At 43.8% G+C, this 17,007-nt stretch overlaps 1 protein-coding gene across 3 annotated transcripts in view; it reads left to right on the top strand.

Annotated features, from left to right (window-relative positions):
* The first annotated feature begins 794 nt into the window (after window positions 1–794).
* The window catches only part of insyn1 (inhibitory synaptic factor 1), a 61,960-nt gene continuing 45,747 nt past the window's right edge, over window positions 795–17,007 (top strand). The window contains exons 1-2 of one of the 3 annotated variants that reach the window (XM_019866808.1): window positions 795–1,398; window positions 1,805–3,186. In XM_019866808.1, coding sequence (XP_019722367.1) covers window positions 3,043–3,186 — 144 coding nt within the window. In that variant the 5' untranslated portion in view covers window positions 795–1,398; window positions 1,805–3,042. Of the gene's footprint in view, window positions 1,399–1,494; window positions 1,589–1,804; window positions 3,187–17,007 lie in introns of those variants that run through there. The other 2 variants (XM_019866809.1, XM_019866810.1) reach the window with 2 other exon arrangements.

Raw genomic sequence — 17,007 nt, 5'->3', positions numbered from 1 at the left:
GAGAAGTGGGGCGCACCCTTGGACTGGTCACCAGTGTACATAGACTGACAGCCATTTATTATACTCACGCCTTTGGACAATTTCCAGGCTTCAGTGAATGCTTGGAGGGTAAAAGAAAGAAAATCATAAGCATGGCGAGAACTTGCGAACCTGAGATTTAAACCCAGAACCAACTTTGACAATCTGGCAGGCATACAAGATGTACGTACTTACATGCTCCACAGTGCCACTTCTTTCCGAGTTGACGTTAGAAAATAATCAGTAGACCGAATAGCAGTTTACCCAGTTAAGATTTAGTCCCAACTGGGTTCATTTCTTAGGATGAGTTCTTTTAGGAATGGGCCACAATTGGCCTAAAGCCTTCAAATGGTACCTTCAAGCCAAATTGGTTCAATTGATCATGAACGTTTCAGTCTGCTACAGAGCTTGCTGTTGATCTGATCGTTTGAGGAACCGTTTGAGTTCCGGAGTTCCCTACCCCTGCTTTTGAACTTCCAAAACGGTAGTGAGCTAGGAGCGGAGGATAGTTAAACCTCCGAATCAAGGGGACATTTCCTATCTCCCACTACTCCCAGGTGGGGTACTTGAACCTTCGTAAGGGGGATGTTTTTGCGCACCCTACAGCTTGCGACCGCGTTCCTGGCGGTGTGACTTCCTCCCGATTTATTGAGGACACAACACACTTGATAAAACTTCACGACGAGTTGCAAGCGAGAGAACGTCCGATGCCGGCAGAAGAGGAGCGATGGCGGAGAAGCTGCGCCTTTAAAAACGCCAGACTCCTCCTCTGCCGAGTGGAAGCGAAGAGCCGAGTGGTGCTGGCAGGAGTCTGAGCCACACGATAAACTCTGGCATCAGCTTGCCTCGTTCCGGCAGTCAGGGAGGACACGGCGAGCGTGCTGGGGGCAGAGAGACGGGAGAAAGAGCAAGCGTGTCAGAAGGCGGGGGAGAGAGTGAGTGAAAGAGAGAGAGAGGAAGAGAGAGAGCAAGAGAGAGAGAGAGAAAGAGAGAGAGAGGAGGAGGGTCGGGGAGGCTCGGTGGTCAGTGCGATGAGACAAACGAATAGACGAGTGAGGAGAAGCTGTCATCTGCGCCCAGCTTCCCTTTTTTCGCAGCTTTGCCCGTCTGTCGGCTGCCTCGCGACGGCAGGCGAACGCCAGCGGGGGATGACTGGTGGCTCGTTTTCAGCCGCGCGGTTATTGGAGTGACGCTCGCGGCGGCGCTGACAGGATCGGAGGCGGCGGCGTCTTCTCCAGCCACTTCGGGCTCATCCGACAGACTGCCGATTGCTCTTTCTCGCCTCCTCCTGCCCGTCCTCCTCACAGCTTCATCTTCCTCTTCCTGATGAGCCCGCGAGTGAAAGACCCCTGCAGATAGAGGCTTCTCTCTGTCAAGACAGTAAGTAGGGGAAGGGAGGAAACTGTGTGTGTGTGTGTGTGTGTGTGTGTGTGTGTGTGTGTGCCAGTGAGAGAGAGTGGTGGAGAAAGTGTAAAAGGCAAGACGTTGTCTGTGGCTGGCTCTGAATGCCAAGGATGTGCATAGACAATTTACTCGGGGCACAGCAACAGTAACGTGATGCACGGAAAAGGTAAATCAGTGTGTGTGTGTGTGTGTGTGTGTGTGTGTGTGTGTGTGTGTGTGTGTGTGTGTGTGTGTATGTGTGGTGATGCTTTCTGACACCAGCTCCGAGTTAATCCCATCCGCTCTCCGTCGCCGTTCACTCTGTCGCATGTTGAAGGTGCCGAGAGAGAGCGGGAGAATAAGTGATTAGTTTCCTTTCCACCCTCCTTCCCTGTCTGTCCAGGTGCCATGTGCGGTTGTCCGGTGCACCCCGTGCCAGCGGCGTTGCCCCGGATCTGGAGGGAAACGCATCACATCTCTCATTCGCGGGGGCTCCACCGGGAATCTTTGCTTGGATTTATCTCATCCTGTTGGATGGCTCTCTGAAAGAAGAGTCCGCATAGGAAACCACATACAGCACGGATAAGAAGTAAAATAATTATCCAATCATGGCAAGTAGAGGCAGACCTGGTTCCCTTAGCAACAACTGAGGGAGATAGAGGAGAGTCACTTTCTCTTTTGTGTGTGTGTGGGGGTGGAGGGGGGGGGGGTCACACCCCTCTGGACTGTTGTGGGCATCGAGTGACACCCAAATTCTGGGAGTAGTCGCTCATTTGACTCAGAGTCCCCTGTAACTGTCTCTCATCCGCAGTGATATTTTTTTAACTAGTTCAATCAACGAGCAATTTCGTAGGCTTAGGAATTAATTCATCCAGATCCTACGCCACCTGGAATAAATCCTTCTATTGGGAAGGGAGATTGGATTGTCCAGGAAAAGACCCGCATCGGTCCATCTATCCTCTCCCTGACAACAACTGAAAGATGTCATTAAGTTGTCATTTGCAAAGAAACGGGGATGTGAAGTTTATTTTGACATGACCTCTGACGTCAAACGGAATATCCAAGTTTTTTTCCATAACCATCAGCAAGTCTACATATTTAATCCAAAAAAGTTGTATTCGTCTTTCTCTAGGAAAGTGGGTATGTGGACTGTTACAGCATGGTCCAACGTTGCTATGTTTTTCAAGTGCAAAAGGGAAAAGTTCTTTCCCAAGTATAGAACTGTGTTTTAAATAGCATCTCCTCCAGAACCATTTGAGTTGTACACACTGACACATGAGATGAGTTGGCTCAGTGTGATTATGTAAGATTTTTTTTATTACAGCTTCGGCACGTTTTTTTTTTTTGCCTCTTCTATTTTCCATGGATTTATCGTGTTTGACTTCTCCTGCACTCACTTTCTCCCCGGTTTTGGACGGACGCCATTGCTGCCAGAGAGTGACCCTGTGCCGGGTGTGCGGAGCGAGGAAAGGTGTTTTGGTCGTCCAGGTGCTTTTAAGATGTTGAGGTCTCCCTGCGTGGCCGGGCCCCCTGTTCGGATCAGTAGCACTGAGGCTCCTCGTAGCCAAAGACATGGACCCCGACTCGGCTCCCCCACGCCCTCAGCCTGTTGGCCACTGGCCCCACGTCACCTTGTGAAGGATGTCCCTCAGCAGAGCTCCGGCCCGGGACACCTCTGAGACCCCCAGCCCGAGAGAACGCATCCGCAGCCACATGAAGATGGTGATTGACCAGCTGGAAGGAATTCTCAGAGAGCTCAAAGATGTGGCCAAGGAACTTCGGGAGGTGAGCTTGATAATTACACACACATCCGGCTTTAAGGCTTTGAGAGCTTGTGGGAGAAAGTGGGTTCTAAGTGGGTGTGCTACCGATGAAGAGTTCATTTAATTAAGCGTAACATGCTCCTCACCGTGTGGAGATTGTGATTAAGATTTGAACGCGGGAGCTGACTTTTTAGCTGTGCAGCAAGAGGATATTGTTGATTAGTACCACCGTGAGGGTGCCTTTTCTCCTCATCAACGATGAGGCAATTACAAAACACTATTTGTGTGTTCAAGTTAACAGAGGGTGGGTAAACTTGGTGTGAAAACTCGACGAGATGCACTAAATCCTGGCTGTGAGGAAAAAAAAAAAAAAAAAGGTCTTAGATAAGATCCAACACTTAGCACCGCAATGGTTATGTAAGCATTTTGTTCAGGATCAACGAGATTCATGTAGTTTTGCAAATGCAGCGTGTCAAGGATGTTTGAAAGAGAGGTGGCAAGAGAGAGATTGTGTGGCATTTATCAGGTTCTGCCACTTGAAATAATGGCGCAAGGTGGAAGAAAAAAAAAATGTCTTGTGTCTGATAATCGAAGTGAGAGAGTACACAATGCCCCTCGTCATCTCTTCGGGATCTTCCCCCAGCTAGGAGCTCGTCTTGTTCGGCTCCTCCTAAAGAGAGCGATAACAGCAGCCGGGCAGACAGAGACGAATGGAAGCTCCTCTAAACCCATCCCGTGTCCTTCCAGTTATTAACCTCTCACCTGTCTCCAAGGAAGAAGAAGGAAAGGAAACATGCTTTAAACATGCTCGAAAGCTCCACGTCGGTGCAGGCAACGTCCAAAAGAAAAGGCGGGGAGGTTTTGAAAGAGATGTTTCCAAGCTGCCAGGCCATCGCGTCACAATCCCTTTGCACACATTCTTTCAGACTCCAACCTCTTATGTACTCGGAGGCGCAAGGGCACGGCGCACAGCGAGCCTGCTCTAAAGTGGGACGGAGAGGCCGTGATTGATGATAATGGTGCCACAGCAAGTGGAGTAATGCCGGCCGGAGATATTTATGAACAAACACGCGCCTTGTGCTACTGCCAGCCCCTGACGCCTATTACCATTCTCGTCTCAACGCCCATTAAGGGAGCACGATGACGCTAACCTAACTTTGCTGGAATGTCTCAATCACGCTTAGACAGCAGGGCTTCATATGAACCACTGTAGTGGGGAAAAATATTACAAAGTATGGCATCCTTTTCTCTGAAACCGCATTTATGCTCTACTTGTGTACGTACCCTCCCCTAGAAGCTTACTGGCAAAGTGGAGCAGTACCAACTGTGAAAAGTGGTACGCACGCAACATCCGCTTGTTACGCTCCTTCCAATTTTGCCTTCGTAACCCTTGTGCTGCAATTTCTACGATGTTTGTAACACATGGGTTACCCCATATGTTACAATTTCTACAATTTTTGTAGATTTTTGCGTATTCTTCATCACGTCATCTTTAAATCAAAGACACAGCATAAAAAGTGTGTGATATGAAATATTCCAATTCATGTTTTATTTATATAGATTTATATTTATGTTTTGGTCATAGCACAATACCGCTTTTATTGTCCATAGAGGGCAAAAATACAAAGAAAAAAATAAGAACTATATGTGTATGTATAGCACTGATGCCACTGAACATGTCGAGTGGTTGAAAGTGAAATAAATATTCAGGAATAATACTTTTACAATTTTTGTAAAATTGTATGTTGCGTTATATAAACTTATTTAGATTGACTGCAGCACATGGGATTTATAACAACATTATTGCCACCTCCTCCACCATCGCGGTATTTTCTGCTTTAGTCTTTTTGTTCATGTTTGGGGAATATTGTGATTCAAAGCAGCCTACGCATCCATGTTTGTACATATCGGGAACACCACTTTGACTTACAGTCGAGTATCGAGACGCAGGTGTCAGAGATGTGAATGTATGCGCAGTTGGTGATGATTCTGGACTGGGTCCACAGAAGCTCACTGACGGACTGACGATGCCCACCTCTGTTAGTCTGGAAACATTTGAGAATATCAAGTGATGACTTCATTATTTCTGATATTATAACCAGCATTTGTGGTGTGTGTTTTAAACACTGAGCTTGCCCCTGAAAAATTGCCGATTACAGACTAGATTTATATTGCCGGCCGAAATAGTTTTGTATATAGTTTCATGTTGGATAATATTTTCTGTTTACGATGCCAGCCATTAGCCACCGTGTTATCAGTATCAATATCTTCCAATTAACCGCCTGTGCAATTGCAGATTGGCGGAGGAAACACAGAGTCACAGTCAGATGCCGGATGGCTAATGTTGCGTAAAATCGCCCATTCTTGGTCATGTGAAGGGAACAACATAATAGATAACAACTGTCACATAAATAAATGATGAATCGCGCGAATGCAGCGAAATAAATAATTCGGCGAGGGAGCAGTAATGACTGATTATCACCCACAAGGTCTTCAGGGAGCTGGTGTGGGACTGCCACGTTCTCGGGAAGTCAAAAGATGACATTGTAGAAATGTGGCCTTTCCAGTTTCCTATTTTGCCTTCCAGACTCTGTCAATTTTAGAAGCTCAATATAACACGTCGGGCAAAGCAAAAAAATATATCTATCTTCATTCTAACATCAATATTCAATTCAGCTAACTATTCTGCCTGTAAAACTTACTTTGCTTGTTTCAAGTTTTATCACTGTGCACGCATTTCTTTTTCCAGCCTTCAATCAAACCATTTAGTTGAAGCCTCAACTCGAATAAAAATACGAGGTTTCGATTTTTAATTTTTTTTTTTTTAATAACTGGTAGCTGTAATAGCCTTGCATATCGACTCTGAGAAATCATAATGTTCAGTAGCCATTTAAGAAGGCAATTCCAAATGTACGTTCTACTTTTATTGAATTTCAATCTTTAGCAAAGTCCAGGCCATTTTTTATTTCACTTTTAACATGACATGGTCCAAGGTAAATCTTTTCATCACATCGAATAAGAGCTCAGAGAAAACAGTTTGGTTCAGTCTGCCAAGGTGGAAAAGATTGTGGTCTACTTATGAGCTCAAGGATTTTCTGCCAGCAAACAAATCATTTAATTGATGTTATTAACGGTAGAAATGTGTATTCATTTGGAAAAATCATATGAAGGCGCTCTGCCAAGTCTCAAACATGATTCAAAGCAAAAACATGGATACTGTACCACAATCAGAAAATGCCAGGAACTTGGCTCTTTGGTCTATAGGGGACCGTACCAATTTTCGGGTAGGGGTGAAGGCTCATAATCCGTTGTGATATTCTAAAAAGCTGTACAAGCGAAACTATCCTCACCTTTCTAGTCGAGTTCCTAACTAAAATGTTACCGTAATGACGCAAGCAATTTTAATAACCAGATTCATAAAAAAATGTCATAACTGAATTGGGAATGTTTAAATAACATTTTAACATACATGCAGTATATACACATGTCAAAAGAGCGTTGCTCAACAAATAACTTCTCCTGGCTGTGGTTAACATTCAAGCATGATGCGGTTTTAATTCCATCATTTTCCTTTTTCGCCAGACCTTGACCTCACCCCATTCTTTTCCCTTTAGGGCCTTGCTGTCCTCATCGTCTGAAAGGAGGTCACGCACAGGGTCTTGCTTTCTTGTTTGCCAGAAACCATCAGCCTCATTAATAAGCAACCCGTGCCAAATGTGCGGCTCCTAAATTCTTCCAAAATTCAAAGCACAAAGTTGAATTCTCTTCCGTGCCGAACCTACGGAATGATCCGCTATGAAACATTAATCATTGGTGCGCCCTCAGTAGCCTGTCTATGGGAAGTGTAGCACATATCCGCAACATTCTTGGCACACTTCCTTTCGTTGGATTTCCGCTCCTGCAATCACAGTTTTCACCCATAAAAGCCACCCATAAAAACTGTCATGCATTTAATTTCCACGATTGTGACACAAACATTCATTCGAATGTGCTGGCACAAGTGCGCAATGCCTGACTGGGCTTTGACTGTTGAATCCATCCTGCATAAAGGCACAATCCACAAGCCAATAACATAATAGCCTCTTGCTGAAGAGAACACAAAAGGACGCAGCCCGGACAAAGACCAAAAATCACTGATTGGCAGGAGAACATCAACTATAATTCCGTCCTTCCTATTGAATTAGATGGCTGTTGAAAACTCAAATCTGCCTCTTGGCAATCAGCATGGACTCCAAAGATTTCTCGAGTTAAATGGAAAATAAAGAAGCCGACTGTACAAAAGTTAGTGTGGAATTGTAGATAATGTTCCATTAGGAATGCGGTCGATTGTGTTGAATTGCTTGTTGATTAGTCACATTCTGATTTAATTGGGTCCAAAATAGAGTGCAGAGTACAAGTTTCTTGTCTAAAGAAGGAAAAGTGACGTTAGCGATGGGAAGTTAAACCACAGCTTATTCACGCAGTGGCAAAACTCATTTGGGCAGCATTTTCTTTGATCTCTCTACGACACTAGCAACAGGAGTTGTCAACATTCATACCAAAGCCCACATAAAAAACAATATCGGATTCATGATCCGTGAGGTAGATTTGTCACCCCTTTGCTGGTTACAGTTTTCAAGATAGCAGGAATGGTGGATAATTATATTTTCGTGCCAATGTTTGATCACTATGAATATTTTCTGATAACCATTTTTATGGTTGATTTGTTTGGGACCAACAGGTGGCTCTGTAGGGCTCCTCCTACATCAGCACACCTGTTGGTCATCATGTCATTGGTAGGTTTTCTGTTAAAAGTACTTCAGGCCCGACCACTCGGTATCGGGTCATTGTTGCTGTTTTGTTGCTTCTGTTGGTTTGTGTTTATCATGTCATATTTTTTGCTTATGCCATGGTTTTTGTTGTTACTTTGAATTCTTGTCGTTTGTTGGACTTTGCTTGTTTTGAATTTGGTTTTCTCAGTGTTTGATTAATACATTTTGTCAAGCTCACCCTGCTCCTCCGTCCTGCCTGCTTTTTCGGGTCCTCCACCGCCACTGCGTGACAACAATTAGATTTTTTTTTTTTGTTTTGTCATTGCTGTATCTGTCATAACTGATTCCCATCAATGCTATCAAACAGTGGTATGTATAAATCACATTGGAACCGTTAAGGTTTCCACCATCCAATGAGTGCAATATAGGCTAATCTTTTAGTTTGGGTTCATATTTTTACAGCCGACTCCAAAGGAGGCGTGCCTCATCAGACATGAACGTCACCGTACGTGACTGCTCCAACGCTTACTTTTGCACTTTCTGCGCAGCATTAATATTCACTATCGTGTGTTGTCCTATCCCCGCTGCTGCGCGAGTAAATCTCACGCCTTGTGCAAATTTTTCTGCCGTGGCTGTCGTTGAAAGTCAATTCGAGTGACATACGGTACCCTCGCACTCGTGAATCGCATGACAGTCTTTGTGACGAGTCCAATGAGAAGGACATACAGGAAGGACATTGGACGGTAATACCCCACGATAAAGCGATCCATTTGTAATAATCACGCTGGCAGGAGAGGCGACTCCGCGGGAGAAAACACTCATAGAGTTGCAGCATCAACCTTGGCTAGAGGATAAACAACAAACATATGAACATTGTGTGACATTCAGATTTTCGCTTCAACTAACTTCAGCAGAATAGATGGAAAACATCCGATGGAAGACACTACTCTTTATCGGACACTTCCAGGCTGGCAAATTGAAATAATGTCATAAACCCCAAGTCAAGATACGCAAGACGAAGCATTTAAAAAGAAAAAAAGAATGTAAAGGGAGGGGGGGCAGGGATGATGGACTGTTATGACGGCCATTATGCGGACGCATTCGATGGAGCACATCTGTATTCGGCGCAAGACAAATGAACACGAGGCAGGCAATCAGGACTCCTCAAATACAATAAAGCTCCAAATGAGATGAGGTCAAAAGACGATAAAGAAAGAGCAATTATCACTGGCTGAATGCAGCGCATTGGAGGACATTGCCCCCTGACAGGAAGCCTCAGGATAGATTGAGGCTAGCTTTCTCAATAGTTGTCATTACGCTCGACCCTGCTGCTTTATTAATGAGAATGGCCACCGCGCAGGGCGGGGATTATTTAATTATTCATCGGAAGTCTGTCGTGAATCAAAAACTATCCATAGTTATTCATTTGCGAGTGGCAGCATTTGCGGCCATTTTACCCACCCTCCGTGTTCCGTAGATCGACAGTGTATAATCTTTTTTTAACAGTACAAAGGAACTGAAAATTACAAACACTATTGATCTCAAGACTCTAGTCCATGTCTGATTCGGCCGCACAAGCTATGGGGCTTGTCTTCATTTGAGTCGCGACTGAACTGGAGCCTATCTCGGCTGACCTCACGCTTAGGCTAAACGCTGGACTCATCGCCAGCAGTGTTGGGCAAAACGCGTTTTATTTTTACATTTCAACGGTAGCGGAGTAATATAGCGTGATACATTTCTCTAATGTTATTACAGTTAGTCTGGGAACGTGTTCCCATCCCAGCTGTCACCAGTGATGATGGGTTACTCTAAGAATGAATAATTAACAGTCACATCGAATTTAACATTTATTTATCTCGGGAAAATAATCCCGTTTCATCAACTTTCCGTGTTGGGAAGTGACATCACGTTATGAGTGATGTCACCTTTCGACCGCTTCAAAGATAACAATGGAGGAAGCAGAGAGATTTCTGTTTTCAAGTTGGAAATCCAGTCAGGATTTTGAGTTTGTGTCAGCTAAAGAAAACATGAAATTAATTACTCTACATGGACGATAAAAACGTATTACTTTCAAATGCAAGTAACGAATAATATATATTACATATTGGAAGCAGCCAATCTTTTTTTGTTTTTGTTTTGGGCAGTCTGACAAAAAAAATGTATTTCCATTAACCCAAATCGAGCATCCTGTTGTAGTTCTTATTAATCACAGTTGAATAGCATATCATCTCACTGGCAGCTGTTAGCAGAAATCGAGACTCACACAAAAAAATGGTAGCTAATCAAATGACTTGATCTGCGAATGATCTGCTCACTACGCTTAAATGCCGGCATTGTTTGAAGGCCCAGCGTTGACGCTTTGGAAAACAGCTGGCCCAGGATCAGTAGTCCCTTTTGCCAAAAAGCCAGCCAGCCAGCTCGCTAGCTAACACCTCCCGTTTGAGACTGACACCAGTTACCACACGTTTCCACGTTTAGCAGCTCCCTGCTGAAACGAACACGCTCGGCCCTAAACCAAATTTGTTCCGAACCCAGAAATAGCCCCGGGGAGACCAAAATCAAAGAGCCACTTTCTATCTTCAGGGACCTCTTCTTCTCCTTCGCAACCTCTCACCACCCTCAAGCTGAGCAACCCCCCCCACCCCACCCCACCCCCCCCCCCCCCCCCCAAATCCACCCTCGCCCAATATGCAGGGCAGAACTGAACACTGACTCACTGTGAGAGACATTCTCGTGGCTATATTCAACATTATTAATAAGGACAATGCAAAAGCGCCCCGCTATGTAGTTGGTCAGATTTTTGGGTATGCTTACCCAGTGACGCATGTTGCTTACTTTTTTCCAAAGTTCGTGTTGAGACAGATTTTGTTGATCGAAACCTATTTTGTGAAAAAAAAGTCCTGATTTTGCAAAGTAATAGAAACTACTGTGTTGAAACGTCGTCTCAATTTGAATGGGTATGCAGTAGTGAGTGTGGTTGCCTAATGCTAACAAGATTGATTAGTTTATTCCATAAATATATAGATTTATATATATTTTAAGTATAGTATTTTATCTACATTTCCAGTTGTCTTAATAACATGGCTGTGACCCGCATTCGTTAAAATACCCCAGACATCAAGAATTAGAGGACAATTGTCAACAGTCTCTGTGCATACTATCCCCACTCCTGCAGGGTGCGCCAATGCAAGGACGTCTTTCATTATCATGACGACATGGATGGGGAGTTCCGGTATTTCAACTTGTTTATCCCAACAAAAATCTTGTGCGAATTGTGAAGAACATAGAATATGAGTCATCATAAAGACAATAAAAGCATCGATTGCATTTTCACTCGCAGAGGCAGCACTTCATCGCCAAGCTGGTGGGGCGCAGATCAGTGTATATGGTGTACGCAGAGGACACATAGCCAAACAAAAGAACACTCTTCAGCCCCATCAGCTCAAAAACTTCACCCGACAGTCAATTATATCCCGGGCTAAACTCAAATCAATTCAGAGTTTGTTTACAAAGTCAGCACTCACGACAAACAATTGGGAGAATGGGACTTACACAGCTGAATTTTTTTTTTTTCCGCCGCAGCATGGCTCGGAACTTCATTGCCTAGCGAGTATGGAACTTACGACTTGAGTACTGTTCCATCTCCCCCGTCCCCCGTTAAAACTCAACAGCATATAGGTCAGAGATCATTAACTGCATGCATATAAATGCCTAGATGCCATATGCACTCCCGGTCAAACATTGCCTTGCAAGCTTGTTGAAGGCAGCCATTTGGAGCGGTATACTTGAGCATGGATGATCGTACTCCAGCTAAGAACAGTACAAATGGTCCTCAGTTTACATGAGAGTTCCGTTCCTATGGTAACAACATCACCTGAATTTCTGAACGTCTGAATGTGCTGTTGTCTATCACGAACCTAATCTACTGCAGTGGTAAAGTCATAATTCTTTTCAATATAAAAACACTTCCAAACCACAAATATGCAGCAATGAAATCAAACACAGTAAGTACTGTGGTAGTTGAGTGGCGTCTTCTTGTGCCACGTGAGACGGATACTTGCAACAGAAAATGACACACTGGCTGAAATGAGGGGCTACCAAGGTGTGATGATGGTTCGCAATATGACGGATGTCCAAATTTGTACATTGAGTCACACATTCTACCCGTGTTCTCAAGTCAAATGCTATCCACATCCACGTCAACCACGAATCTACCCTGTTGCTCCAGGGAAACCTTTGGAGAATGTTTTTCACACTCTCATGTTACCACCGTCCTTCAAGAAAAAGTTCTCCAAAGAGACAAGGTTCAAACTTTGATACTGGCTGAAATGAGGTCGATGAGTGTGTGGTGATGGCTCATATTCTAACAGATGTGCAAAATATGTGCACCCATTTTTTTTTTTTAACTGTGCTTGTTCTGATTAGGGTCACGGGTGAACTAGAGCCTATCCCAGCTGACTTAAGGCATGTTATTTTGTTGAAGTTTCACACTTTAAGATCTCCAGGACATTAAGAAGGATCCGCTGATTTTGCACTTTTTGCTACAATGACTCAGTATCTTAAGGAGCGCTTGTTATCTTGCTCCAAGTAAACCATTTTCCTCACCCATTTGATGAGAAACATTCATGCTTCCCATGGCTGTGTGTTTTTTTTTTCTTCCTGCATTCTAATTTGCTAACGTCTACAGAGAATTGCTCTTTGGTTTTGTCATTTGGTGTTAAGATCTCAATGGCCTCCAAGCACTAGGCGGTCGGCGAGGCATTCGGCGCACAAACGGCAGCAACGCACCGATCAAAGTGCTTTTTCAGCCAAAACGCAAAAAAACTGGGCCAAAGGGCTGTTTCTCATTAAAAGTCATTTGAGGAAAAAAAATGACAAGTACCTGCCTGCTGTGTCTTGTCAATTCGCTTTTCATCGTCTGACCCCATTTTGTATATGGAAATTTAATTCCTAAATTAAAGCTTGGTGTCGCGCCTCCAGCGCAGTGCTCTTTTCGACACAGAAAAAAGAAGACAACAAGAACAAGGCACCTTAAGCCTTAAATGTTTTCCGAGCTGAATACAAAACAAGGCTGCCATCTCGTCAGCCTCGAATCACACGTTCTGTAAGGGATTTAATTCAGACTAGTGGTTGAAGTCATGACTTCAGACAAAGAGTTGTGCTGTGCTTTTGTCTGTTTGTGTCAACAGAAGTACAGAAATAACTACGGTTGAATGTGCCCAATGTCTTCGTAAATCCATTGATTCGTAAATCCACCAAAATTTCGGAAAGACAAACATTTAAAGTTGCAGAATCCATCCGCATTCAACATATATATGTATATGAAGTAATCCAATTGAATAGATGCCACACCTCAAATAGTTGCCTCTGTTTTCTCCATTCCGGAAAAAATCACCTTGAATTAACACCGCACCCCAAATACAAAATTTACCCCTTTCATCGCCGGAAAAATAATGTGTGTCATTCACTTTAATAAACATCAAACCTCGAAAAGATGCCGCTCTTTTTCTCTGAAACCTAAACGTGCGGGTGTTTTACACTTGAACAATGCTTGTTGCAATTTCAGGGCAGATCACTTTAAGCTAACAATAGCCTGAACACCAACGTCCATGCTCAGCGTGGGCCTTGCTGTCGCAAATTGATTCAGGGATGGACACAGCTGATGTTTTCACGTGCAAATCCATCGCAGTGATGCGATCGACTAGTAGATAAGCAGATATAAAAACACTTTGTGTGCCTGGTGTCTGTGTGCAGTATCATCACTCATGCAGTGTTTTGAAACGAGACGAGCAGAAAGCACTCTATATGGCTGGAGGATGTTGAGCTGTGCAGAAAGTAAGAGTGTGATGCTTTCCCGGGAGACTCTCGCTCTTGCCGCCGAGCTTCTTTTTGGGATGTGGCTCCAACATATTGACCAGCCCATCATGCTCGGAAGACCCACTGGGCCTCCCTCCAGGAACTCTGCACTCAGCATACCTGTAGACTGTAATCAGGTCTCTGTTTTTGACCTCTGCTGAGATCAACACTCAGTCCCCCCCCCCCAACCCAATAATTAAAAACAGTGCTTATTGGCTTTACAATAAGGTTGCTTACAGTCCATATATGTTCATTAATGGTGCTAGAAACACGTAGATGCTCACTCACCAGCTATTGACATCTTACTTTGATTTTCAGCATTCGGTTTTGACTCACTATTAGGTTTGTCAGCACTTATAGCAATATAAGATGTCTTTATAAAGCAAAAAAGAAAATAAGCATTTGTGATTTAAAACACGTTCCAGGTATCTTAATAAGGCTGTGGCATAGTTTCCTCAAAATATCCCAAGGATGTACAATCAGCACATTGCACACACTTTTTTGTCTTGCTGAAATGGGGCAATTTTCGGGGAGTGGGCCAGTCGCGTGCAAGTCTATGTATGGTAAGCAAGTGGCTTCTATTTGAAAAGTGAATGCAGCTCTGCTTACCTTGTGCACAGTTACCAGTGGCGAATTTACCATATCCCAAACCCATTGCGGTAAGACTCCAGCTCAGTGGCACATGGTATCATGGTCTCTATAGCTCATAAATACTCCACTCTCCATTGAGTGCTGTAAGACACTTTAAACAGGTACGGGATAGTTGCTTGCGCAATTACAAATGCAAATGTGAGCTGATTTGCGATGTTTCCCCATGTACAGAGCAGTGCTCAGGGCAACGTGGGGCCCCCGGCCGACTCTTTCGTGGAGAAGCTCAGCCTTGCTATGATCCTCATCTGCCTCTTTCTGAGGGATCATCTTGAGACTTATTTTTGTCTTTTCGTTTATTTTTAGCTCCATTCTGCGATGCGTCATAAATCAACCCCGTATTGGAAAAAAAGTTTGGAGACATTTAACGAGGAGAATTACAGAATCCAGATGAGTACAAAGTCCTAAAACAAGCCAACTGAAAAATTTCATGCATTGCAAATCCAGCCTTAAATGTAACACTAAGCAATCAGCATTACATTCCATCTGGCTGTCTTTTGAGTGTAAAGTGGCCTCCGCTGGTAACCGCCACACTTTAATTAATCAGCTTGTATGCCATCGACCTGAAGAAGTGTACAGTATGTAATGCCTCGACAGATGCCTCCTGTTTTCCCCACAAGACAAAGTATTCGTGTTAGCCACGTTGACAAATAAATGCCACACTTCAAATTACGAACCCCCCCCCCCCCCCCCCCCCCCCCACACACACACACACACACACACATACACACACAGTCTGGGCACACAGATCGCCAGTCATTCAATTGAAAAAAATGCTTCATCTCAAATAATTCCTTACCATGAAAAAAATAACATTCTATAATCCACCTCACCTTTTCCCCCCCAACAACGGTCATCAACCTGAGAAATTAAACACCAGACCTCAAACACAAGTGGCGCCACCAAGGGTGCTGTAATTATCGGAAATTTGACTGACAGCACCATGTCGCAGTAGATATCTCTATCGCAAGACAGATTGTCCACAGAGCAGACGTGGCATCTGCAAAATGCGCTTTTCATAGAAATGTGATGCTTTCAGTGACTGATGCTGGCGATTATAGTTTTTTTTAATGAAGTTGTACTAAAAAAAAAAAAAAAAAATTAACAGGGATGAAGGCTTACTTTGGAGTGTACGCTGTGGAGCATACTAATGTTTAAGAGCGTCGGTGGGGAAAGGAGATAAACAACCAAAATGGCGGTAATTGTGTTTTTCAAGTCGCTGAACATTGTGCCAGTTTCATAATAAAGAATGACTCTCGCTTTATGTTGGATGATTAACGCTGATCTTATCCCAGCAAAGGTAAATACGCAATGATTCTTTAAAGAAGTTGTCAGGAGTATTGATTAGCCTTCACTCTTGGAAATGAGTCCACCCCTCCCCCCCCCCTCACAAACCCCTCGACCGTCTCAAGTATACTTTTGTTGTATATCAACACACAAAAAAAGATGAATTGCAATGGAAAGGTCTTTTTTTTTCTCTTTCTAATGCACAATCAATTTCGGCACATCTGCTCAGGTTGGGCTATCTTCATTAAGTCTCAGCTTATTGATTGTGTCGGAGATCCATATGGTTAAAAAAAAAGTGGCAATTAAAACTGAGCTTTTATTCAACTTTGAGTGATGGAAGGGCTGCTGTATGAACCTTTTGAATGGCTATCAGGACTTTGTTTTATTTTGAATAACAGGGTGGGAGTAAGAGGCCGAGGCTAACCGTGTTTCAAAGCTTCTAAACGATGTATTTTGCAAGCAGATATCAGAGCAGCTGCGGTGTTATTGAGGCCGCTGTAAAGTATCAATTTGCGACAGATGCTCTCTCCAAAAGAATTCACTTCTTAATTCAAACAACGCGAGTGAATCGGCTCATCAAATGTGCTTGTGCACAACATCCATGCATTCAACTGTCGGCATAAACGAGTCTCTTTTTGCGTCTCCGAGTATTGAGAAAAGTTTCTCGAAGACATGCCAGTCAACTCAAATCGTGATAGTTCCACACTATATTCCCTTGCCTTGTGGCCATCCGTCAAATAAATTCTGGGCCTGCAATCAGTCTCTGTCACTCACTAAAGACATGTTAAGGCCTCCCTTTCACAAAAAAAAAAAAACTAAATGGTTGGAATCTGTAATTATCTCATAAATGCTATCATTCACACAGAGGGCCCTATTTGTGTGACTGGCTTAAATCTGGCTTTGCAACAGATGTGGGTAAAACCGCTGTTGGTAAATTCGCGGACAAGCGCAGCCCTGCGGATCTGCAGGTGGGCGGCTGTTCCACTGCGGGAGAGTTTTAAGCCGACTTAAGTCGTCGCCGAAGCGGCTTCCCCCTGTGAACGTTTGAGCCTGTTTGAAAATATTACTGACCAAAACAGCAGCAATATGTGCAAAAACACTTGTCACATTCTTGATTATGATTCCCAAAAATCAAAGCCTCCCCTCTAATATCCAGGCAATTGAGTTGAATAGACCATCCCCATATGTTTACGCTGCACCAACGTGAAGAGCGCTTGTGATACTTGGAATGGGTTGAGCTTTTTTTGAACAACTAAATAAACTGGCTTGAAACAGACCAAAAGATTTTTTTTTTTTTTTTT

The sequence above is a fragment of the Hippocampus comes genome, unplaced genomic scaffold (assembly GCF_001891065.2).
Source record: "Hippocampus comes isolate QL1 unplaced genomic scaffold, H_comes_QL1_v1.1 scaffold82, whole genome shotgun sequence".
In the NCBI taxonomy this organism is placed as follows: Eukaryota; Metazoa; Chordata; class Actinopteri; order Syngnathiformes; family Syngnathidae; genus Hippocampus; species Hippocampus comes.
Note: the sequence above shows the minus strand (reverse complement) of the source record. Positions and strands in the feature narration are given on the sequence as shown.